We start from the raw sequence: 26,152 nt of genomic DNA, 5'->3' as shown, positions 1-26,152 counted from the left end.
TTTTCTTTCTATACATGCAGATCTGCCTTAATAATCCCAAAGTAGCCCATCTTTTGGCTCTGCTATCCATATTGGCTTTTGACTATTTGTGGGTGACATTTAGATTGTCTCCAGTTCCTTGCCATTATGATTTGCTTGCTTATTTGTATGATGGAATATGTAGTAATAGACGCCCAAAAATATAATTGATAAGTGGAAAGAAAGGTTTACAGATTGCAAATTTTTGTAGACTACTAGATTGCCATCTAAAACTACCAATTACTGACCTCTGCTAAACATTACTGACCACTGTTCTGTTGCCCTTTAATAATTGGGTATCTTAGTAGCTCTAGGACATTCGTATGCTTTCTAACCAATTTTTGCCCAACAGAGCTGCAGATTGATTGATTAATCTGGAAATAAATATTTCATACTTTTTGTTAGTTATGCCATTCTACTGTTAATTTTGGTGGTTGAGAGTGATGCTATTCACACCCATTGCAGCTGCTTATCACTGTAATGGCCTTTTAAAAACATGGTTTTTTTTCCCCCTCATTTTAACCCACTGAGCCACCCAGGTGCCCTGCCCCCTCATTTTAAGATAAGCACATTCACTTATAGAAAATTTGGGAGACACAGAAAAGTAAGGATTACCCATGGTTATCTGTGTGTTTGGGTTAGTATATAAAGAGATAAAGTTCTTTTTTTCTTAACAGGTTAGTTTTGTTTTCTGTTTTTTTCTGTTCTTATATAAAGTTCTATGTTTATAGAGCAGAATTTTTACCTATATATATATACTTCTGTAATTTGGGTTTTTTTTAATGACCAAATAAGGTCATGTTAGATAATCATTCTGTGACTTTTTTAATTAACAAATATCATGAAATCTTTCCAAGTTACTAAACTATCTAATAATAGCTAACATTTATTGAACACTTGCCATGTACCTAAGACCCTGTGTTAAGCCCTGTGGATGCATAAACCTATTTAATAACATTATCAAATAAATTTTAAAACTCCGTGTGTTACTTAGCCATATGATAATCCTTTGAGACTAAAGACTGTTTTTACTCTCCTTTTGCAAATGAGGAAAATGAAGGCCAGAAATCGTTCAGGGCCACTTCATTTGTGGGTGGTGGAACTGGGGTTTGAAACCCGGTGGTCTGACTTTTAACCATGTGCTTTTAACCGTGATAGCATACTGGTTCTCATACTGCAGCAACGGTGGGTTCCAGTGTAGTGTGTTCGAAGCTTGAAATAGAGCTCCCAAAGCTATGAAGAGGGTGGCTTTCTAATGGCAGATTCTGGCCTGGAGCTTCAGCGGGATTGTATGCCTCAACCCAAAAGGATGCACACGCAGTATTTCCCATAATTTGTATCTTCATGCCATCTCGCGCAGTCCTGGCCCAGCTGAAGGTACCGGTTAGGGAATGGTGGCCTTAAGGACCCGGGGGGGAAGAGTACTGCTTCCCGGGCCTCTCATCCACGGAAGCAGCAGCAGCAGCGTGTGCTGGTGAAGAGGATGGGCCCTCGAGTCTGGGGAGGAGGCAGCTAGCCTCTCTGTGCCTTGATTTTCTTAACTGTGAAAAGGAGGTAATATAGGATTGTTGTGAGGATTGGCTTTATAATGCACGTAGAGCTTGAGAACAGCGTCTGGCATGTGTTTGTTCCATCAGTTCCCTCTCGGCCAGGTCTGCGGTGCTTAGTTTTCACCTGTGACCTCGTTACATCCCCACAGCCACCCTCCAGAGAAGATGGTGTCATCCCATTTTCCAGGTGAGGATACCTGGTCACGTTGTGAGCCCAGCTCCGTGTACGCTGTACTCCTGGGTGTCAGTCCCTGGAGCCACAGACTCAGCCAAGAGGGGCAGGTGGTGAAGGGAACACCGAGTTTTGAGTTTCAGCCATTCAAATATTTATTCAATTTTAAGTTACGAGGAATTTGTTTCTGTGGGAAAGTACACTATTAAATTCTGCCACTCCAATGAATTCATTTGGATTTTAAATTTGTAAAAGGTGCATTTTCTCAGAAGTTGAATTAGTGTGTTTCTACACTGATGTGCACACCTGAATGGTTTTGTGTAAGGCAACAGCAGTATATTTAATGGAATTAAAATCCGTATTCTCCTTTGAACAGACATATAGATGGTGGTGTTAATTTTTAAACCACGTATTTGCTTTTTGAGAGCAATAACATCTATTTAAAATATGCTGATAACAATTTTTAATTTTTATGACAGCATTTGTAAGATAGGAACACTACTTAAAGATTTTGTTTTAATGATTTTATTTTCTTAGCCTAACAATTTGGTAACTCTCACTTTGTGAGATTTTACCCAAACGTTTAGTAGGTAACAAGTCCTGTACAATATTTAGAAACCTAGATGGTATACTATTACTGCTTTCCTATATAATGAAAATCTTTTATTTCCTGACACTTGATTGAAATTTTAGACTTCTGATTAGGTAGGCAGTTGCGCCTTCTCAAGTTTGAATATCAAATGAACTTGAAAAGAATACTTAAAATATTGTACTGTGTGAAAGAAATCTTATAATCAAGGCACTGCTTATGTTTCTGCTGGGCTCTCTCTCAGTTGGTAGATGTGTTAGAGATTTGGAAGATAAAGAGAGTAATACTTTCCTTTTAAGGACTCACATCTTCTGCCTCTTTTCCATTGCTGTTTTCCTTTATCTGCCGGTGCTTGCTGGAGTGAACATTTTGATTTACCTGAGTTATTGAGTCTTGCTCTGTTAAGATTAGTGGAGGGAATACAAGAGTGTGAAATGTGCAGTACATGAGAGTCTAGGAACGATGAAACAAATTAGTAGAGAAGCAAGAGAACCTGTGTGGAGGGAATGATGGTGGTGGTTGTTCTGGGCTTGGAAGAAGTGTTAGATTTGGGTTAGGAGAAAGAGGAAAGCGTAGGCTGGAAGTGGGTGGGCCATATGTGGGACGCAGTTCATTTTATAAACATTTACTGAGCACCTGCTTTGTTTCAGACACTGTTTGTTTCAACAAAGATCCCTACCCTGTAGGAAAGCCCATAACTTCCTGTAGAATTTCATAAACCAGTGAGGGAGGCATCCACCTGTAATAATATAGACTGATTAATTGTACTACTGAGTGATATTGTCATAAAGCTGATTGTTGCACTTGTAGTATATGATGTCACTTTAGTTACGTTTCAGCTAAAGACAGATAAATTATGGAAGGGACTCAGAAATGTGTATATATTTTTAAAATCTTGTATTAGTTATCTATTGTTGCATAATAAATTACTCCAAAACTTTGCAGTTTGAAACACCAATATTTATTTTCCAGTTTCTGTCAATCAAGAATCTGGGTGTGGCTTGTCTGGGTGCCTGTAGCTGAGGAGCTCTCACTAGGTGGTGGTTGAGGTGTTGATCAAGGTGGCAGCCATTAAGGTCTAACTCCAGGAGAAAGGATACTTCTAAACTCACTCTGTGGCTCTGGGCAGGCTCCAGGTCCTCACAGGCTGTTGTCTGGAGACATCCATTAACCTTGCCCCACCAGCCTCTCATGGGGCTGCTCACAGTATGACAGAAAGAGGATCCGAGAGACAATGGGTGATAAGTGATCCCAAAAGGAAGCCATGCCTTTTAATCACCTAAATTTGGAAGAGAAATCCTGTGACCTCTTGCTGTATTCTATTTGTTAGAAGCTAGCCACTAAATCCAGCCCACAGCCAGGGAGCAGAGGCACCCTAACGTGTGTACACCAGTTAACAGGAATAGTTGGGAGCCATCTCAGAGGCTGCCTACCCCCAGATTTTACAAGTGATTATTGTATATTGAGACACCCCCCCACCCGGGTCTTTTGGATAAAAGGAAGAAGGATAACCAACTGGCCAAGGAACTTCTCTGATGGGGGGAAAAAAAGGTGTGATTAATCTGAACCACAAATATTTTTACTGAACATCTGTAAACTTTTGAGTTTTGATGTTTTAAAATGGGAAGATGAGTTATTTCACCCTCACTAAACTTTCTATAGAATTGATCTCCTTTCTGAGAATTGTTTTTAAATTTTTTCAAAGCATAGTGTTTCTGAGTGAGAAAAAAGCTGTTGTTTGTGGCATAGCAGAGAAGTTTATAAGTATGCCTCAATTTAAGTAGTAGGCAAGTCCCTTTAAGGATTGTATGCTCTGAGTGGAATAATTTCAGGTGAACTGTGGGACTCATTCTTTTATTTATTTATTTATTTTAAAGATTTTATTTATTTATTTGACAGAGATCACAAGTAGGCAGAGAGGCAGGCAGAGAGAGGAAAGGAAGCAGGCTCCCTGCCAAGCAGAGAGCCCGATGAGGGACTCATTCTTTTAAAGAAGTTTGATAGAAATCTTTTGTATTCTTTTAAATAGAGGTTTGCATGCAGTGTAGATAAGTTATGTGGTGACGGAGTGATAAAAGCATTTTTGAAGACAGATCGATGTCCAGGCTTTACAACCGATTAGAAATGGTGGCCTCAGGCAGTCCTGTGTCTCTGAGCCCGAGTTTTCTGTCTATAATATAGGAAAATATATATGAAAGGAAGTGTTTTGACATGAAGAAGGGTAGATTTATGAAACTTATTAAAATCTTCATTTCAGAAAGGGTATAATTATATTAAGTTCAAATGTCTCACTTCTTCCCAATTTTCTGTCAGGATTCTAACCTAGAAAATGCTGTTAGATAATTCTTAAGGTCTGCGTAATCATTTTATCCAGGAAAGACCACAGTGCCCTTGCTTATGTACACCCGAAATATGGCAAGACGTTAGGGAAACCGAAGTAGTTCCTCAGAAAATGGTTAAGATAGCATTTTTACTGGAGTTATTGCAGGGTTACTGCAATTAGTAAGATTTTCTTTTATGTAGCCTTACTGACTGGAATGTACATTGAGAAATTCTTGGGATCAAGGAAGTTTATTAGGTGCCTCTGGAAATGTTATCCTCTAGGGAGGAATAAATGCATGTGTGTCTGACTTAAAGATTAGGAGGATGAATTCTTATGGATTACTTTACAGATTGTTTTTCTTACTTTAAATTATTTCAGGGTTATTCCTCAACAATCTCAGATGAATAAAATGACTTTTACAGGGTGGCCAGATTGTTTAATCTTCTGGTTTTGCTCATAAAATTCACTCATGAAGGTGACCTGTCTTAGAATCTGGGTGGCTTCCCTAACCAATGATGTAGAGAGAGAAATGGGAGTTACTTGAACCAAAATGTGATTTACTGTCAGCTTCTTCCCTTTCTTCTTCTTTAATGAAACCTATAATAAAAATGCTAGTTATAACCAGGTTCGTTCTTGTATGACTCGTCATCAGTGCGCATGGTCCACTGTCGAATGCTTCGCTCTGACTTGATTCATCTACAGTGTGGAACTTCACTGTGTGCTCCAGCACTCAGCTTTAACGGAGTCTTTCTTGGCTGCTTTTGTAGCTTTCAGGTTGAAATGCATTGTGACAGTATTAGGCTTATGCAAAGCAGAGATGCTTCTGTTACCTTTTTCCTTTTGCTTTTGAAATTCGTATTGATTATAATATCTTTATAAAATAGTTTGTAACCTTCAGTGAAATTTGACTGTGCTTGAGCTAGAATAGAGAAACTTGCTTAAATTAGTCTCTCGGTTTTGGCTTGTATGTTATAGTCTGGTTAGGTAACTTTTATCACAAGCCCCCTCCTGGTGTGTTATTTGGTACATCATTGAACAGAAGAGAATATGTAGAAACTGTAAGATTGTGTGAAATCATATACTGTTGGTGACTTCTTTGTTTTGTAGTGTTTCAAAGTGGAGTTTTGGTTTTCATTATGAACATTTGACTAGACCTGAATATTTCAGAGTTGGTTGTTGTTTTTGTTTGTTTGTTTGTTTTTTGTTATTCTAATTAACAGGGCAGGGAACAATTCACTGCCTAAACCTGCAGATGCAGGAGAGCTGAATTCAGAGAGGAAAAATAACTGACTGAAATTACAACTTTAAAGGATGGATGTATAGTAGACATTTTGGTGGTTGATCTTTCTGTATGAGGAGAAAAGGCATTTAAGGCAGTGTTGTGTCTTATTTTTAAAAAAACAGGAACAAGAAGGTCTTGGGAAAGTGCCTATTTGTATTTTCTTCTGATCCCATCCCTCCCCTCAACCTAACGAATAACAAAGAATTAATCCCATGGCCTAACGTGTTTTTATGAGTATATCTGTCTCCATATTTTCTAAGGTGCTCGCTTTTATTAAGATCCTTTTGTTGCAGGTTTTGGAATTCTGTCATTTATACCAAACAGATCTGTATACAGATGATGGTGGTGATGGTTGTGATGAAGACAACCAATTGACACTAATTCCGTGTGTCCCATATGCCAGGCCGTGTGCTGAATACTTTTTTATGTGCATGATCTCACTTAATCCTCTGGGGAAACTGAAGTGAAAGTTACTACTATGGCAGTTCACCAGTGAGGAAACTAGGGTTTGGAAAGGTTGAGTAACTTAGCCAAAGTAGAGCTGGGTTAGAGTGGAGGGGTTTATTGTCCTGTAGATCCCATTTTGTTTATGCCTGCTATCTCTGGAAGCAAAAAGTAAAATCGTTGTCATTTCTTGGTACAGACTCAATCTTTATCCTGTTCCTCCTGTGGCTGAAGGCACCCATATAAGGACAGGGGGGAGAGTTCGGGGTACTCTCAACAAGGCACAAGAGTAGAAAAATATCAAGAGTCCATGCCAGACCGGGTACCCCCCTGTATGTGTGTGACACTAACATATAATACACCACACAGCAGCATTTGCACTAGTGTATGTGGCAGGCCACTCTGCGACCTAGGAGGCATCTTTGATTTCTCTTTTGCCCATATTTCATTCCATCTTCCAAGTTCTGAAGGTTCTATCTCCAGAACCCATCCCTGATTTATCCACCTGTGTCTGCTTCTGATCGAGCTGTAGTGAAAACTGGCCTTCTTGCCTGAACTATTGCAGTGGCCCAATATCTTCCAGCCTCCCACTGTCACCCACCTGTAATAAATATACGCAGAGGGTAGAGGGTAGAGTAAAGCTGAAGGGGATCTTTTTCACACCCTAAAGAAGATCCTGTTGGCTTTCCTGCCTAAAGTCCTTCACTAGCTTTTCATCGCAACTTAGAGAAAATTCAGCTTCCTACCGTCTCTCCTTGTGTACTGTGCTCCAAAGGCACTGGCCGCCTTTATGGTTTTCATACTTACCAAGTTCGTTTCCATTTTGGGTCTTTGTACCTGCTGTTTCCTCTACCTGGGCGGCTCTGGTCATCGATCATCTTGTGGCTGACTGTATATTATCAAATGTCCGCGTCCTGGTGCAGCCTTCCTTGGTGAATCTGAATATCCCACTCCAGTACTCTCTCATGTTACTGTATTTTGTTTTCTTTATAGTTCCCATCACTCTCTGTTATGTTAATTTATTGCTTTGTTATCTATTTCCACCCCCCACTAGAATGTGAACTTGAGGGCAGGGCCTCCCCTGTGCCTAAAAGAGTGTGCCTGTCATGTAGCAGCACATTTAAAAATCTATCGAATGAATGAAAATTTTCATCTCACTTCAGCATTCCATTATGAATATTTCTACATAATCTCTTAAAAAAAGATTTATTTATTTGAGAGGGAGCAAGCGACAGCATGAGCCGGGGGTGGGAGAGGGTGAGGAGCAGACGGAGGGCTAGTAGCCGATTCCCCCACCTCAGAGCAGGGAGCCTGATGATGTGATGCGGGTCCTGACCTCTGGGCTCATGAACTGAGCTGAAGGCAGACGCTTATCTGACTGAGCCACCCAGGCACCCCTATTTCTCCACAATCTTAAATATTCAGAATAGGGGTTGTGAACTCTGATTCACAGTCCAGATCTGGCCTAAAGACTCATTTTACTTGGCTTATTAAAAAATGTTGTCATTAGGGGCTCCTGAATGGCTTAGTTGGTCAAGTGGCTCCCTTAGGCTCAGGTCATGATTCTAGGGCCCTGGGATCCAGTCCCATGTCAGGCTCCCTGCTTAGTGGAGAGCCTGCTTCTCCCTCTCCCTGTCCCTGCTGCTCCCCCTACTTGTGCGTACTCTCTCTCTCTGTGTCAAATAAATACATGAAGTCTTTTTTAAAAAAATATAGCCATTAGAAATATAACTTACATCCAGTCAAGTGCCCAGATCTTAAGTGTACAATATGGTGGCTTGTGCAGCCTTCTCTGAGCTCAAGATGCAAAAGGCTCTCACATTCTCCTTCCAGCTGCATCCCCTTCCCATAGTGTACCTTGCATAATCTTTTTAAGTAGCTCCTTACGAATTTACGAATTGCAAGATTTCACATAAAAATCCAGAATTCCAACATCCCTTGAATGATGGAAAGATAGCAACACATGATCTGCTTTCTCTTTTGGCCATTATATGGCCAAATATTATATGGCCATAATAATGTATTGTAGCTGAGAAGCAGGTGTCCAAAGTGGTGGCACCAGTGCTCTCCAGTTTGCCTGTAGCCTTCAGTCCTCCTTCTATCCCTAACCTTGAAATCAGTTCCCAGTTGCCATTTATAATTTCATTTGAATTTTTTTATGATGGAGAAATATTTATTTCTTCCATTTTCTCTCTAAAAAAGTAGAAACATGACGATAGGCTAAAAATTTGTGTGAAATGGTTCCATGAAAGGTTCTTAGACTTGGTTCACTTCATTCATATGTATTGGTTAACCACCCTAATTCCACGTGGTTGTGTTTAAAGGTGATCTGTTGTATAAATGTGTCATTCATTTAACTAGGCTCCTGTGGAGCATGTAAGCTAGTTCCAGTTTTTTGACATTATCAAGAGCAACATGTAGATGAATCCTTGTATAAATCATTTTTTTTTAAAGATTTTATTTATTTATTTGACAGAGAGATCACAAGTAGGCAGAGAGGCAGCCAGAGAGAGGGGGAAGCAGATTCCCTGCTGAGGAGAGAGCCCGATGCAGCCCGATCCCAGTACCTGAGATCATGACCTGAGCCAAAGGCAGGAGGCTTAACCTGCTGACCCACCCAGGCACCCCTGTACAAATCATTTTTTTTTCTTTTCTAAGGTTTTATTTAAATTCCAGTTAGTTAACGTAACAGTGCAATATCAGTTTCAGGGTACGCTTCAGGAATTTGCATGTCATCATCCTTGTGCAGGGCCATGCTGATCTTCTCTGTATTGTTCTGATTTTAGTGGATGTGTTGCCAAAGCAAGCACAAATCATTTTTTTGTTAGGATAAGATTTTTAAAGTGGTATTTCTGGGTCAAAATATATTTTGTTTGTAAGATGTGATACATATTGCCAAATTTCTGGTAGTGGTATGAATTGATGTGATCTCTCTGGAGAGCAGTGTATGGAAGTGTGCTTTTTTCTATAATAAATTAAAAAAATTTTTTTGCTGATATAGTTAGTAAAAACAAAAAATGAAAATGCTAGCCAAGAAGTTTTTCATCCTCTTATCTGTAGAAATAGTTTGTACTTTATTATTGAGGATATATTGAAATCTTTTTTAGTACCATGTTTAGTACCATGTTGTACCTTAGATTTACAATGTGAGTCAAATTATGTACTGTGTACTTTGCATATGAAGTAATGTGAATACCTTGGTAGAAATTGATAACCCTTTACTCCTGATCCTTAAACACTCCACACACAGACACACACACACACACACACACACACACGGTTATAATGAACTCTACCATGTTCTGTATGGGAGTGTATGGAAATAAATAATGCAAAATCCTTTTTACCCATTGATTTTGTATTTGCTTTTATATTTTTGGTTAAATGGTACTGTTTTACAATTTGTTTTTTAAGGAGATGCCTACATAGAAGGGTGACAGCAGCTGGACTGAATGGTTCACTGCTGAACTGGTTCCTCAGGTAGCCTGGCTCTGGTGACTGCTATGGGAGAGTGGATGACTGTTACAGACCCACATCTGTCTTCAGGTAATGGAGCCTAAAAGGAGTGTAAACTAAAGTGGTTTTAATTGTAGAGGTGAATTTTTAAATGAAACCGTAAAATAATTACTGCAAGTACGGAAGATGTGACTAGAGAGAGACATAAATAGTTGTAAAATATCTAACTTTTATCTTCAGAAAATTTATCTGGGAAAGCTAAGAATTGTGCCATAATTAGTGGGGTTCAGTGCCTTTGATAGATGATGGTTTGATTGTTATTATTTTGGAGAAGAATGTTTATGTGTTTGAAATAAATTTATTGGCTACTTCAATATGTTGCTATAATTTGTTCCTTTAATATATAACCTTTGACTCAGGTGATTCTTATTTGTTATTTTTATAAGTCTGAAATACTATAAATTAAAGTAGTATATTGTAGCTTAACATGCCTACTAAGGGCACTCTCGTTGTATCTTCTTGGAAAAAAGTTCAGTTGATTCTTGGATAACATAGGTTTGAAATGTGTGGGTCCACTTATACATGGATTTTTTTTTTCAATAAATGTAATATAATACTGTAAATGTATTTTCTCTCATTACTTTCTTAGTAACTTTTTTCCCCAGCTCGCCTTATTGTAAGAATATACTAATGTAGTGCATATAACATGCAAAATATGTGTGAATCAGCTGTTACTGGAAAGGCTTCTTGTCATCAGTAGGCTGTTAGCTGTGCAGTTTTGTGGAAGTCATCAGTAGCACACAGCTTTTCTGCTGCATGAGGGGTTGGTGCCCCTAACCCCTGTGTTGTTCAAGGGTCAATTGTATGTAGTTTTCATACAAAGAACAGTTTTGCCTTAATTTGAAAATTCTTAAAAATATTTATATAATTCAAAATCTTTGGTAATGGAGGTAGTTTGCTTTGCATGCTTTTTAAGTTGTTTAAGTAAATGCCTTTTATTCTTTCAGAAAGCAAAAATATCTGTCAATATACCTCAGAAACAAAGATGTCTCCATCAAGTTTATATTCACAGCAAGTGCTATGTTCTTCAATACCTTTATCAAAAAATGTGCACAGTTTTTTCAGTGCCTTCTGCACAGAAGAGAATATTGAACAAAGTATTTCGTATCTTGATCAGGTAAAAAAAAAATTTGTGTGTGAGAAGCAATAGCATAAATCATGTTATATAACAAAACATATCAAAGTTATGAGAAAAACACTTGTCAAGCACACGTATATTGTTATGACTTGGCCTGGGACTTACAACATATGAGACAGGCAAAGAACTGTGGTGAGCGTTCCATGTGAATACATGGTAAACGTGTTTGTCAGGAGCAGGTTGGCCTCCACATTGTCCTAGAGACTTCTCCCCTGGACTCTTTCCCTTATTTTACTGATACACTAAGTTCCTTGCCCAGGACACAGGCACTTGTAGAGCAGAGGCTAAAAAGAGCCTCTCTTAGTTCTCTCAGTTTTTTGTCCTTTGGGATATTTACAGTTTTCTTAACTTAGGATAGTTTTCATTATTTCTGAGAAAAGATTTCTGTCTTTTGTTTCTATATTAAGTCATTTGGTAACCAACTTTGAAGAAAACATTTTCTCCTACCAGGAATTGACGACTTTCGGTTTTCCTTCATTATATGAAGAATCCAAAGGTAAAGACACAAAGAGAGAATTAAATATAGTTGCTGTTTTAAATTGTATGAATGAGCTACTTGTACTTCAGCGGAAGAATCTTCTAGCTCAGGAAAATGTAGAAACACAAAATCTGAAACTGGGAAGTGATATGGACCATCTGCAGAACTGCTATGCAAAACTTAAGGTAGAACTTGCATGTTGACCTATATTTCAATAAGCCAAATGTCTCATAAGCTAAGCCAAGTGATAACTGTTTTCTCTTTGACATTTTTGGGTTTTTATACATGGGTTTTTATCCTACAATGCCTGAAGGATAGAGGTCATTTCTGAGGGAGGGACCTGTGGTGAGCTGGAGGGGGTAGTTAGTGGCCTCCAAGGTTATAAAAAGGCTGTGAGTTATGGATAATACTTTAATCTTAATCAGAGAGACCTAGGGAAGGTCTTATGAATTAGATTGATTCAGAGTTGTAAGCACTTGAAGGCTGTAATTCTGCATTAAAACTTTTATACATAGGTAACCTTGGCCAAATGTTTTTTAGGTAGCTAGTGAATAATTACACAATGATATTGATAATCCAGATCTGTTTAACCTTTCCTCTGAGGAGTGGTTGCTTATTAGGACAGCCCAGAGTATAGAATGTTTTCCAGGAAATCTTCTAATTCTTCTCTTTTAATTTGACCTGAGCCAAAATCCGGTATTTTTCTCTGGACAGAAATGTTTGTTCAGTGGTAAAAGTTGCTGATCTGTCCTTGAAGAGCTTCTGGATCTAGTATACGATTCATTCAATTCATTGAGCAAAATTTATTGAGTATTTTTGTGCCAGGCACACTGGGTTTCACAGAGTGAACCCAGTCCTTGCTCCCAAGGAGATTGTAGCATAGTGGAAGGAGATACATTGAACCATAATTATTTGCTTCATTAGGTCTTGGTGTGGGAGGTGAGGGGAGGCTTCACAGAGAGTTCACATTTGATCTCTGGTTGGAGGAGTAAGTACACATTTGCTACTGTTTGGAGAAGGTGTTTTAGGCAGAGGGTATATAACCTGTAGAAAGCCTAGAGGTAGGAAAGAGCATTTGACTTTCAGGGAATAGTCAGTAGCTCTGTAGGGGCTGAACTGTATGGTGATGATGATGAATGACAGAGGTGACACCAGGCCCTAGGCATCCGAGGATGTGAGGCACCGTGCAGAAATGCGAAGGCACCAAGGAATGTAAGTGAGAAGAAGGCATCATTGGTATCAGGTAGATATCAGCCTGGCAGTATGGTGGAGAAACTATGGGGAAGGGGCAGATTTGTATTTGGGACAGAGGTGGGGAGCCCAGAAGTCCTGGTGGAAAGGACAGCTGTTAGTAGGCCTTAGCAGCTGCCAGAGCCAGAGAGGTTTTGGACTTGAACTAAGGTAGTACCAGTGGAGATGGTAAAAGTGAAATATGAAGCAGACGTGGGAGGTAAAATGGGTAGAGTTTTATGAAAAACTGAATTTGGGGAATAAGAGAGTCATGAATTTAGGAGACCGGCCCAGTATCTGTCTCAGGTTTATAAGGGATGATAGTATGAGATAAGTGATGTAGTAGGGGGGTGTGTAGATTTGCAGGGCTGATGGGGAGTTCAAGTAAAGCATTGATAATCACTCAAAGTGAATCTGATTTGACATATATGGGACATAGCAACTGGCCCAGTGCCTCTAACTTTAGTCATTCCAAATGGTCTGGCATGATAGGAAGTCATAAACACTCTGAAGAAGAAGGTGCCAAAAATTCTGGTAACTTTGGAGTTATCAGAGGTGTGTTCCTAAATTTCACAAATTCCTAACTCTTCTTGAGGCCCATTGTTATAGGTATTGTGCAAGTTGTTATTTGTGGTCAGTTATGCCATAACTTGAGTGGCTTTTATATTTTATAAAGACAAGAGGATTTTAAAAATATCCCAGTGGCCTCATGCAGAACTTGGCACATTTCCTCAGGAAATGTGTGGAATGAATTCAAAATGAACATCTTATCTTGTACTGATTCCAGCAATGCTGCCATTCCCTTCTGGAAAAAAAATCTTCAGAGGTTAGCACTTGCAAGGGAGAACGAATGTTGTGCTGGAGTCCCACCCTTTCTGACCTGAAGGGTTCCCACTTTGCTCCACGTCTTCCTAAAGAGCTTTCTAAAGAAGCTCCACATCACTTTGATTCTTTCTCAAAGAATGTACCGTAGAAGTGCTAAAGAGTCCGAAAAGGAGATTTAAAAAAGTGTCCAGTGGAGGAGGAGTCAAGATGGTGGAGAAGTAGCAGCTGAGACTACTTCAGGTAGCGGGAGATCAGCTAGATAGCTTATCTAAAGATTGCAAACACCTACAAATCCAACGGAAGATCGAAGAGAATAAGAACAGCAATTCTAGAAACAGAAAATCAACCACTTTCTGAAAGGTAGGACTGGCGGAGAAGTGAATCCAAAGCGACGGGAAGATAGACCGCGGGGGGAGGGGCCGGCTCCCGGCAAGCGGCGGAGCAACGGAGCACAAAATCAGGACTTTTAAAAGTCTGTTCCGCTGAGGGACATCGCTCCAGAGGCTTAACCGGGGTGAAGCCCACGCGGGGTCAGCGTGGCCTCGCAGGGTCACAGAAGGATCATGGGTGTCTGAGTGTCGCAGAGCTTGCAGGTATTAGAACGGGGAAGCCGGCTACAGAGACAGAGCCGAGGAGTGAGCTCTAAACTTGGGGTTACCTTAAACCGGTCGCAGGCTCGGTCAGCTCGGAGCGCGGCCGGAGGCCAGGGTGATGGGAGTAATTGGGCGCTGTTCTCTGAGGGCACACTGAGGAGTGGGGCCCCGGGCTCTCGGCTCCTCCGGGCCGGAGACTGGGAGGCCGCCATCCGGACTCTACGGAAACCGCTTAGGGAACAAAAGCTCCCGAAAGCAAACCCGGGCGGATTACTCAGCCCGGCCCCTGGTAAGGGCGGTGCAACTCTGCCTGGGGCAAAGACACTTGAGAATCACTACAACAGGCCCCTCCCCCAGAAGATCAACAAGAAACCCAGCCAGGACCAAGTTCACCTACCAAGGAGTGCAGTTTCAATACCAAGGAGAGCAGCGGAATTCCAGAGGAGGAGAAAGCAAAGCACGGAACTCATGGCTTTCTCCCCATGATTCTTTAGCCTTGCAGTTAATTTAATTTTTTTTTCTTTTTCAATTTTTTTTTCTCTTCTTCTACCAAATTTTTTTTAACTTTTACCCTTTTCTAACGTTTTTAAACTAGTTTATCTAATATATATATATTTTTTCTTTTTTATATTTTTTCTTTATTCGTTTTCTTTTTTTAATTGTTTCTTTTTTTTTTTTTTTTTTTCCTTTCTGAACCTCTTTTTATCCCCTTTCTCCCCCCTCATGATTTGGGATCTCTTCTGATTTGGTTAAAGCATATTTTTATGGGGTCTTTGCCACCCTTTTAGTATTTTACTTGCTCCTTCATATACTCTTATCTGGACAAAATGACAAGGCGGAAAAATTCACCACAAAAAAAGGAACAAGAGGTAGTACCAAAGGCTAGGGACCTAATCAATACAGACATTGGTAATATGTCAGCTCTAGAGTTCAGAATGACGATTCTCAAGGTTCTAGCCGGGCTCGAAAAAGGCATGGAAGATATTAGAGAAACCCTCTCGGGAGATATAAAAGCCCTTTCTCGAGAAATAACTAAAATCTAACCAAGTTGAAATCAAAAAAGCTATTAATGAGGTGCAATAAAAAATGGAGGCTCTCACTGCTAGGATAAATGAGGCAGAAGAAAGAATTAGCGATATAGAAGACCAAATGACAGAAAATAAAGAAGCTGAGCAAAAGAGGGACAAACAGCTACTGGACCACGAGGGCAGAATTCGAGAGATAAGTGACACCATAAGACGAAACAACATTAGAATAATTGGGATTCCAGAAGAAGAAGAAAGAGGGGAGCAGAAGGTATTGGAGAGAATTATTGGAGAGAATTTCCCCATATGGCAAAGGGAACAAGCATCAAAATCCAGGAGGTTCAGAGAACCCCCCTCAAAATCAATAAGAATAGGTCCACACCCCATCACCTAATAGTAAAATTTACAAGTCTTAGTGACAAAGAGAAAATCCTGAAAGCAGCCTGGGACAAGAAGTCTGTAACATACAATGGTAAAAATATTAGATTGGCAGCAGACTTATCGACAGAGACCTGGCAGGCCAGAAAGAGCTGGCATGATATATTCAGAGCACTGAACGAGAAAAACATGCAGCCAAGAATACTATATCCAGCTAGGCTATCATTGAAAATAGAAGAGATTAAAAGCTTCCAGGACAAACAAAAACTGAAAGAATTTGCAAACACCAAACCAGCTCTACAGGAAATATTGAAAGGGGTCCTCTAAGCAAAGAGAGACCCTAAAAGTAGTAGATCAGAAAGGAACAGAGACAATATACAATAACAGTCACCTTACAGGCAATACAATGGCACTAAATTCATATCTCTCAATAGTTACCCTGAATGTTAATGGGCTAAATGTCCCAATCAAAAGACACAGGTATCAGAATGGATAAAAAAACAAAACCCATCTATATGTTGCCTACAAGAAACTCATTTTAAACCTGAAGCCACCTCCAGATTTAAAGTGAGAGGGTGGAAAAGAATTTACCATGCTAATGGACATCAGAAGAAAGCAGGAGTGGCAATCCTTCTATCAGATCAAGTAGATTTTAAGCCAAAGACTATAATAAGAGATGAGGAAGGACACTATATCATACTCAAAGGATCTGTCCAATAAGAAGTTCTAACAATTTTAAATATCTATGCCCCTAATGTGGGAGCAGCCAACTATATAAACCAATTAATAACAAAATCAAAGAAACACATCAACAATAATACAATAATCATAGGGGACTTTAATACTCCCTCACTGAAATGGAAAGATCATCCAAGCAAAAGATCAATAAGGAAATAAAGGCCTTAAATGACACACTGGACCAGATGGACCTCACAGATATATTCAGAACATTCCATCCCAAAGCAACAGAATACACATTCTTCTCTGGTGCACATGGAACATTCTCCAGAATAGATCACATCCTCAGTGCTAAATCAGGTCTCAACCGGTATCAAAAGGTTGGGATCATTCCCTGCATATTTTCAGACCACAAAGCTCTGAAGCTAGAACTCAATCACAAGAGGAAATTTGGAAAGAACCCAAATACATGGAGACTAAACAGCATCCTTCTAAAAAATGAATGGGTCAACCAGGAAATTAAAGAATTGAAAAAATTCATGGAAACAAATGATAATGAAAACACAACGGTTCAAAACCTGTGGGACACAACAAAGGCAGTCCTGAGAGGAAAATATATAGCAGTACAAGCCTTTCTCAAGAAACAAGAAAGTTCTCAGGTACACAACCTAACCCTACACCTAAAGGAGCTGGAGAAAGAACAAGAAAGAAACCCTAAACCCAGCAGGAGAAGAGAAATCATAAAGATCAGAACAGAAATCAATGAAATAGAAACCAAAAAAACAATAGAACAAATCAACAAAACTAGGAGCTGGTTCTTTGAAAGAATTAATAAGATTGATAAACCCCTGGCCAGACTTATCAAAAAGAAAAGAGAAAGGACCCAAATAAATAAAATCATGAATGAAAGAGGAGAGATCACAACTAACACCAAAGAAATACAATTATAAGAACATACTATGAGCAACTCTACGCCAACAAATTTGACAATCTGGAAGAAATGGATGCATTCCTAGAGACATATAAACTACCACAACTGAACCAGGAAGAAATAGCCTGAACAGACCCATAACCAGTAAGGAGATTGAAACAGTCATCAAAAATCTCCAAACAAACAAAAGCCCAGGGCCAGACGGCTTCCCGGGGGAATTCTACCAAACAAAGAATAATTAATTCCTATTCTCCTGAAACTGTTCCAAAAAATAGGAATGGAAGGAAAACTTCCAAACTCATTTTATGAGGCCAGCATCACCTTGATCCCAAAACCAGACAAGGATCCCATCAAAAAAGAGAACTACAGACCAATATCCTTGATGAACACAGATGCAAAAATTCTCACCAAAATACTAGCCCATAGGATTCAACAGTACATTAAAAGGATTATTCACCACGACCAAGTGGGATTTATTCCAGGGCTGCAAGATTGGTTCAATATCTGCAAATCAATCAATGTGATACAACACATTAATAAAAGAAAGAACAAGAACCATATGATACTCTCCACAGATGCTGAAAAAGCATTTGACAAAGTACAGCATCCCTTCCTGATCAAAACTCTTCAAAGTGTAGGGATAGAGGGCACACACCTCGATATTATCAAAGCCATCTATGAAAAACCCACTGCAAATATCATTCTCAATGGAGAAAAACTGAAAGCTTTTCCGCTAAGGTCAGGAACAAGGCAGGGATGTCCATTATCACCACTGCTATTCAACATAGTACTAGAAGTCCTAGCCTCAGCAATCAGACAACAAAAGGAAATTAAAGGCATCCAGATCGGCAAAGAAGAAGTCAAACTCTCACTCTTCGCAGATGATATGATACTATATGTGGAAAACCCAAAAGACTCCACTCCAAAACTGCTAGAACTTGTACAGGAATTCAGTAAAGTGTCAGGATATAAAATCAATGCACAGAAATCAGTTGCATTTCTCTACACCAACAACAAGACAGAAGAAAGAGAAATTAAGGATTCAATCCCATTTACAATTGCACCCAAAACTATAAGATACCTAGGAATAAACCTAACCAAAGAGGCTAAGAATCTATACTCCGAAAACTATAAAGTACTCATGAAAGAAATTGAGGAAGACATGAAGAAATGGAAAAATGTTTCATGCTCCTTGATTGGAAGAATAAATATTGTGAAAATGTCTATGCTACCTAAAGCAATCTACACATTTAATGCAATTCCTATCAAAGTACCATCCATTTTTTTCAAAGAAATGGAACAAAAAATCCTAAAATTTATATGGAACCAGAAAAGCCCTCGAATAGCCAAAGGAACATTGAAAAAGAAAGCCAAAGTTGGTGGCATCACAATTCCGGACTTCAAGCTCTATTACAAAGCTGTCGTCATCAAGACAGCATGGTACTGGCACAAAAACAGGCACATAGATAAGTGGAACAGAATAGAGAGCCCAGAAATAGACCCTCAACTCTATGGTCAACTAATCTTCGACAAAGCAGGATAGAATGTCCAATGGAAAAAAGACAGCCTCTTCAATAAATGGTGTTGGGAAAATTGGACAGCCCCATGCAGAAAAATGAAATTGGATCATTTCCTTATACCACACACGAAAATAGACTCAAAATGGATGTAGGACCTCAATGTGAGAAAGGAATCCATCAAAATCCTTGAGAAGAACACAGGCAGCAACCTCTTCGACCTCAGCCGCAGCAACATCTTCCTAGGAACATCGCCAAAGGCAAGGGAAGCAAGGGCAAAAATGAACTATTGGGATTTTATCAAGATCAAAAGCTTTTGCACAGCAAAGGAAACAGTTAACAAAACCAAAAGACAACTGACAGAATGGGAGAAGATATTTGCAAACGACATATCAGATAAAGGGCTAGTGTCCAGAATCTATAAAGAACTTAGCAAACTCAACATCCAAAGAACAAATAATCCAATCAAGAAATGGGCAGAAGACATGAACAGACATTTCTGCAAAGAAGACATCCAGGTGGCCAACAGACACATGAAAAAGTGCTCCTTATCACTCGGCATCAGGGAAATACAAATCAAAACCACAATGAGATATCACCTCACATCAGTCAGAATGGCTAAAATTAACAAGTCAGGAGATGACAGATGCTGGCGAGGATGTGGAGAAAGGGGAACCCTCCTACACTGTTGGTGGGAATGCAAGCTGGTGCAACCACTCTGGAAAACAGCATGGAGGTTCCTCAAAATGTTGAAAATAGAACTACCCTATGACCCAGCAATTGCACTACTGGGTATTTACCCTAAAGATACAAACGTGATCCGAAGGGGCACGTGCACCCGAATGTTTATAGCAGCAATGTCTATAATAGCCAAACTATGGAAAGAACCTAGATGTCCATCAACAGATGAATGGATAAAGAAGAAGATGTGGTATATATACACAATGGAATACTATGCAGCCATCAAAAGAAATGAAATCTTGCCATTTGCGACGACGTGGATGGAACTAGAGGGTATCATGCTTAACGAAATAAGTCAATCAGAGAAAGACAACTATCATATGATCTCCCTGATATGAGGGAGAGGAGATGCAACATGGGGAGTTAAGGGGGTAGGAGAAGAGTAAATGAAACAAGATGGGATTGGGAGGGAGACAAACCATAAGTTACTCTTAATCTCACAAAACAAACTGAGGCTTGATGGGGGGAGGGGGGTTGGGGGGGTGGGGTTATGGACATTGGGGAGGGTATGTGCTATGGTGAGTGCTGTGAAATGTGTAAACCTGACGATTCGCAGACCTGTACCCCTGGGGATAAAAATATGTTATATGTTCATAAAAAATAAAATTAAAAAAAAAAAGTGTCCAGTGGCTGCATCACTGGAATAAGTGAAGATTGCCTTTCAAGGGATGCACTTTGAAACTCATGTGTATATATATAAAAAATGTTGGTATTTTAAGAAATTACCATATGACGTTTAAACTTAAGTAAATTTATAACCTTACAGTATTGTCTTATATTAATTGTTTTAAGTGAACATTTTGTGAGCCATTAAACTGCAGTTCTAGCTAACAAATCCTAGTATGTGTACATTGTTTTTACTAATCTTTGAAGAATTCATTTGTTCCAAGTCCTATGTTAATTTTAATCACTGTTGCATATGGATGTTTTAGGAACAACTGGAAACCTCCAGGAGAGAAATGATTGGGCTTCAGGAGAGAGACAGACAATTACAGTGCAAGAACCGGAATTTGCATCAGCTACTGAAAAATGAAAAAGATGAGGTGGGTTGTCAGTTATTGAAGATGAAGTTTAAGTGATTTTTTTTTTCCTTTTGGATTTGACATGACCATACCCCACTTTAAAACAAGAACATTAATTCATCCTTTGTCAGACTGGTACGGTGCACCTCTGTGTACAGCGTTGCAGCGTATTTAACTGAGCTCAGGAGCTCTCCCTGGCACCCCCGGCCCCAAGTGGATTCATAGAGTTTAGTATATTGGTCCATAGCTTGTGACAGCCAGTGTCCTCTGCTGTCCGTCCTGGACTCTGGTGCATTACAACTTTTTCTTAGGCACCAGGGTGCTTTAAATGCAGATCTTTTATTCTCTGCCATACCTATACTTAATATCCGGCATGCCTCTTCTGTCTCTGTATTAAATACTGCCATTGTTCATCCAGTCAAGCTATTAATTACTTGACTAAAGGGGCACAAGAGTTACTATTTTTTTTTAAAAAGCAATTCACATTACAAATCTTATTTCTGATTGTTGTCGACATCATGATTTTAATTTCATTTCTGCTACAGTGACTACTTAGTATTTGGATCTACGGAGTTAATGCATTTGAAATTACCATTTTTTAAAGTATATAAGAAGAAATCATTATGTTCTTACCCCTCTGCACTTCGAACCTGGCCATGTAATAACTATAAAAACACAATATTTATTTTCAATGTTGTTTTTTTTTTAAACTATAATTAAGGACTTTTAGGGGAGCTTATTTCTTTCATGATTTTATAGTGATTTAGGCAGATTGTTTTGTCATATTTTGACTGTTTAGTAATGCAGTTAGTGGATAGTGAAGTATCTTAAACTGCAAGGTTGCTTATGCATTTCCTTGAGTTGTTTCACTGAAAATTTTGACTAGATCTGCAGATTACACATAAGTGATTTGAATATAGTTAATCTTTAGTAGGAATTGAGTTAAACATCATCTCCAGCAGAGATTAAAAATGTTTGTATAGAATAGAACACACTTCCTATCTAGGGCTTCCTGAGAAGCCGCAGTAGATCTAAACACCGAGCTGCAGGGCTGGACGCGTAGTAGGTACTCAGCAAGTGTTTGAACCAGATTCTGTCTGCTGTTTGAACTTACTCTAATTTGATAACTGTTCATGGTCAGATAAAAACAAACCTCCTTATGTGCTGTGATGTGCTAGGGCTAGTTTGTCACAGATTAACAAGGAATCACGTGAGTCAAGTCAGTTATACAGTATAAGGAAGTCACAGCAGATAATCAGGTTAATTCTTGTTTCAGACGAAGCTTTAATCACTTTAATACTTCTGTAAGCGTTTCTGGTTTCTAAATGAGCAGAGTCTGTACGTAGCATAAAAAGGAGCACTGGGTGTTGTACATAAACAGTAACTCTTGGAACACTAAGGAACACTGGTGTTGTACATAAACAATGACTCTTGGAACACTGCTCAAAAACTAATGATGTATTTTATGGTGACTAACATAGCACAATAAAGAAAAGTAGAAAAATAATTTAGGAAGTTAGCAGCTCTACAAATTTCAGAATTAAGAAGTAAAGACTTCATGTGATTCACCTAATGATACTTTAAAAATTGACTTCCAGTGGTTATTGGGATGGAAGAATAATCCTAAAATTATTTTATGAGGAGGTGAATGCTAGGACTTCTCTTTTTTGAATTTACAAATCGTACCTGGGGTTATCAATCATAAAGGGATTCATTTGATCCAAAATGCTTTTTTCCAGGTACAAAAATTACAAAATATCATTGCAAGTCGAGCTACTCAGTATAATCATGATATGAAGAGAAAAGAACGGGAATATAATAAATTAAAGGAACGTCTACATCAACTTGTTATGAACAAGAAGGATAAAAAAATAGGTAAGAAACCAACTGGTTAAGATAAAGTAGAATAAATAAAGCTAGCATGCTAAAAAAATGAATAGATGGAGCATGATAACTCATGAAGTATTATTTTTATGCTTTATGCAGTTGTTTGTAGATGGTGTGTATCCATATAAACTAGAAATTGAGGCAGCACACTAGCAAAAATAATAATTTTGCTTTGCTTCCTTTGTTGCATATAATTACAATTTTTTTTAAAATATGACAGTTGTAGTTCCACAGTGGAAAAACTAAGCCAGAGGATATTCTGATCTTCCATAACAAAGAACTGATCATATGAAAACTCAAGATGAGTGTCTAAGTGTCAAAACAAGTGTGATTTTAGAATTAACTTCATAAAATTATTTATCAGACCAAATCATTTACATCAGTTCCTTTAAATAAGTGTTGCTGTGCATTTTTGAAGCATCTAGTCTGAAGGATGGACTGTGAATGTTATGCTTATGGTTGCGCTTAAGGTGAACTTTTTTCTAGTGTTACTCTTTTGAAAATCAATTTGCAGCTTCATCCAAGTACGTGCATAATTTCAGGAGAATCACATAGGTGGAAAAGTAGAACTATGTGCACATGCACGCATGCACACAAGCGTGCACACACACACGCACGACTATCACTGCGCAGATACAGTTTTGCTGGCCTGGGAAGATACGGCACAGGAAATCCAGGCACTGATTTATCTGACAGTGGTTTCCAGGTGGACTGTAGGTCGTGTTCTAAGCCACAGTGTATGGTAATTCCCTGAACTGTGGTTTCCGAAGCTGAGCTTGGCGGGACTTGCTGACACAACAGCTGATGAGCAGATGTCTCAGGCTGTCCTGTGGTGGGCCGTGTCTGCTGTCAGCAGGCGGCTCGGTGCTGGTGGCATCCCCACGGATCTAGTGGAGCAGAGCTCTCGCACTCAGTCGGCTAGCTTATTTTATAAAAATCACTGAAAAATGAAAGCATAATAAGCAGTTAAGACAGCATTGGAAAATCTTTGGGTAATCAAATTTAAACTTCGTTGGTTAACCTCATGTTCATTCATGAATTAAATACAGAGCAGGAGGAAATGCTGGAAGTATAAAATGTAACAACTGATTAGAGAAGTTTATTAAAGATGTGACTGGTAACAGAGCCCTTATTTTATGGGAGTCTGACTGTTTCCTAGTCCCAAAGCTAACTGGAAGTGACAGTCTCATAATGATTTTATCAAGTCTAAAATTACAATAACTTACTGTCTTCTTACTTCCTGCCAACTGCTTCCATCCCCCCGCCAGACAGAAGAGAAAGTAATACACAGGGGCCTTGACTCCTTTGATGATGGCAACACAGGGCTTGGCAGACTTTTTCTGTAAAGATTCTCATAGTAAACATGTTCAGGTTTGTGGAGTCTCTAGTCTTTGGTCACAGCTGTTCACCCCTGCACCTGTAGTGTAAAACTGTATTAACACATGGTCTGGCAGTGTGCTAATAAAATGTATCTAGAAAATCAGGCAGCTGGCCTGCAGGCCATAGTTTGCCAACCCCAATGATAAAATGAATAATGATAATAAAATAATACTTACCAATCACTTTGTTAAGTGTTGTAACAACTTCTTTTACTCTTCACAACAACTCTTGGGTAGATACTTTCATTATTCCCTCTGTATTGATGAAGAAACAGGCTTCGTAGTTAAATAACTGGTCAAGATCTTAGTGTTTCTCAGGGATGGAGAACTGGAACTTGAAGTCCGGGCTGTTTGAGCCCAAATCCTAATCTATACCAGGATGACCTGTGTGTTCAGTCTGTATAGAGTGTGTTAAAGTTTTATACACTTAAACATATGTATGGTAAGAATTGGTTTTGTTTTGCATGTTCATGTTTGTAGCTATGGAAGTTTTAAATTATGTGGGGCGAGCTGATGGAAAAAGAGGCTCCTGGAGGACGGGTAAAACTGAGGCCAGGTAAGGTCCAATTTAAATTAATGTATTTCATTAGTGTGTCCTTTCTATAACTGCATTTTCATACTGACAGTTTCTTCCTCAGGAATGAAGATGAAATGTATAAAATTCTCTTGAATGATTATGAATATCGTCAGAAACAAATCCTAATGGAAAATGCTGAACTTAAGAAGGTTCTTCAGCAAATGAAAAAGGAAATGATTTCTCTTCTTTCTCCCCAAAAGCAGAAACCTAGAGAAAGAGCAGATGATAGTACAGGAACTGTAAGTGGCTCTTTCCTCTCTAATAGAGTTTCGGATTGCTAAGTCAAACAATTCAGACAGTAGCTAGGTATTCCCATTGGGGACACCGTTGGTATTTTGGACAGAATGCTCATTGCTCTGCTACCGCTAGTCACTGTGACGACGACAACAGAATGTCCCTGTGTGTCTCTGGACATGGCCTGGGAAATGATGTGAGTGACCTTGTAGGGACTTACTCTGTGCCACACACTGTGATAAGCACTTCATGAACATGTCTCATTTCATTTTTCTAATTCAATGTTTTGCATATCATATTTATCCCCATTTTATAGCTGAAGAAAATGAGGCGCACTCATCTCATTAGCCAAGTATCACAGGTGACAGAGCTAGGATTTAAATCCAAGTTTGTCTCACCCCAGAGTTCATGTTTTTAACCACTGTGCTGAGTATCCTCTAAATAGTTTAGGTATTGTGTACTTTAAGCAGGCTTGACTTTTGGAATGAAATGTTTATTAACTTTGGGAACCAACTCATCATTCAGTCCAGAAATTTGCAGAATGAACTTTATGTTCTGGTCCCCGGAAAGAAAAAGCAAAAAGGAATTTCGACTCCTTCCTTTGTCTCATTTGGGACTGTTACAACAAACTACCACAGACTGGGTGGTTAAGAACAACAGAAAATTATTTTTTACCGTTCTGGAGCTGGGAGGTTCAAACTTGGGATACTAGTAGGGTCAATGTCTAGGGAGAGTAAGTTCTCCTGGTTGCACATTGCCGGCTCCTTGTACTCACCCGCCTTCCATGCTGGAAAGAGCAGCTTACCGGAGTCCCTTTTTAGGGGCACTCATCCCATGCATGAGGACACGACTTTTCATGACCTCCTCACTTCCTGAAGGCCCCACCTCTGAATACCCACATATTGGGCCTTAGAATTTTACCATGAATTTGAGGAACATGAACATTCCGTCCATTGCATCATTCAAGAAACTCTTTTGGGGAGATGGGGCATAGGCCAAAGTAATGGTTACACATCTTAGGAGCTGTAATAGGGTGATACAAATGTGCTGAGCAGAGGAAGTGTGGCAATCAAGGAAGGCCTCACAGACAAGAGTGACCTTTGAATTGGCTCCTAAAGTTTGGGGGTAGAAGTGTGTGACACAAGGGGAGTAATATGTGCGGAGGTCTGAAAACAAATCATGTAATGGGGAAAATTTCTTTTAACTTAATCGCTTTACATGTTTAAATTCTAGAGTCAGGCAAGTGACTAAAATCTGAAAATAAAGTTGATGGGAACTGCTAATTATCAGCAAGTCATCAGAACTTGTTTTATAAACCTGTATGAGGGGATTATTTACCTTGTGGTATCACTAATTATTAAGCACATCCTACCTTCTACCTCTTTTTTCCTTCTTTAAAAAAAAAAAAAAAAAACATTACCTGAATGTCTTTGAAACTCCCAATCCAGGACCTGCTTGACCTCTGCCTTTTCTGTCAAAGTCTGTCATTTTTTGTTGTGTACGTGCACAAAGCCCTCTCCTGAGTGAGCAGTTCCCATTTCTCCCGCAGCGTCTGCAGTTTTTGGACCCACCTTTACTAACATTACCAGTGTGTATTCAGCGCAAGTAAGGAGTAACTCAAGGAG

The 26,152-nt window shown here is 39.2% G+C and overlaps 1 protein-coding gene and 1 non-coding gene across 8 annotated transcripts in view; one reads left to right on the top strand and one right to left on the bottom strand.

Annotated features, from left to right (window-relative positions):
- The window catches only part of SSX2IP (SSX family member 2 interacting protein), a 48,327-nt gene that overhangs the window by 9,642 nt on the left and 12,533 nt on the right, over positions 1-26,152 (top strand). For 5 of the 7 annotated variants that reach the window (XM_032870263.1, XM_032870260.1, XM_032870262.1 and 2 more), the window contains exons 2-8: positions 9,793-9,924; positions 10,842-11,011; positions 11,483-11,695; positions 20,361-20,471; positions 22,190-22,325; positions 24,197-24,272; positions 24,343-24,532. In XM_032870263.1, coding sequence (XP_032726154.1) covers positions 9,882-9,924; positions 10,842-11,011; positions 11,483-11,695; positions 20,361-20,471; positions 22,190-22,325; positions 24,197-24,272; positions 24,343-24,532 — 939 coding nt within the window. In that variant the 5' untranslated portion in view covers positions 9,793-9,881. The remainder of the gene's footprint in view (positions 1-9,792; positions 9,925-10,841; positions 11,012-11,482; positions 11,696-20,360; positions 20,472-22,189; positions 22,326-24,196; positions 24,273-24,342; positions 24,533-26,152) is intronic. The other 2 variants (XM_032870265.1, XM_032870264.1) reach the window with 1 other exon arrangement.
- On the bottom strand, positions 9,080-9,188 carry LOC116875122. Its single transcript, XR_004384142.1, has one exon. It is a non-coding gene; the product is annotated as a U6 spliceosomal RNA (small nuclear RNA).

Source organism: Lontra canadensis, unplaced genomic scaffold (genome assembly GCF_010015895.1).
Source record: "Lontra canadensis isolate GAN:19392208 unplaced genomic scaffold, GSC_riverotter_1.0 scaffold40, whole genome shotgun sequence".
Classification (NCBI taxonomy): domain Eukaryota; kingdom Metazoa; phylum Chordata; class Mammalia; order Carnivora; family Mustelidae; genus Lontra; species Lontra canadensis.
Note: the sequence above shows the minus strand (reverse complement) of the source record. Positions and strands in the feature narration are given on the sequence as shown.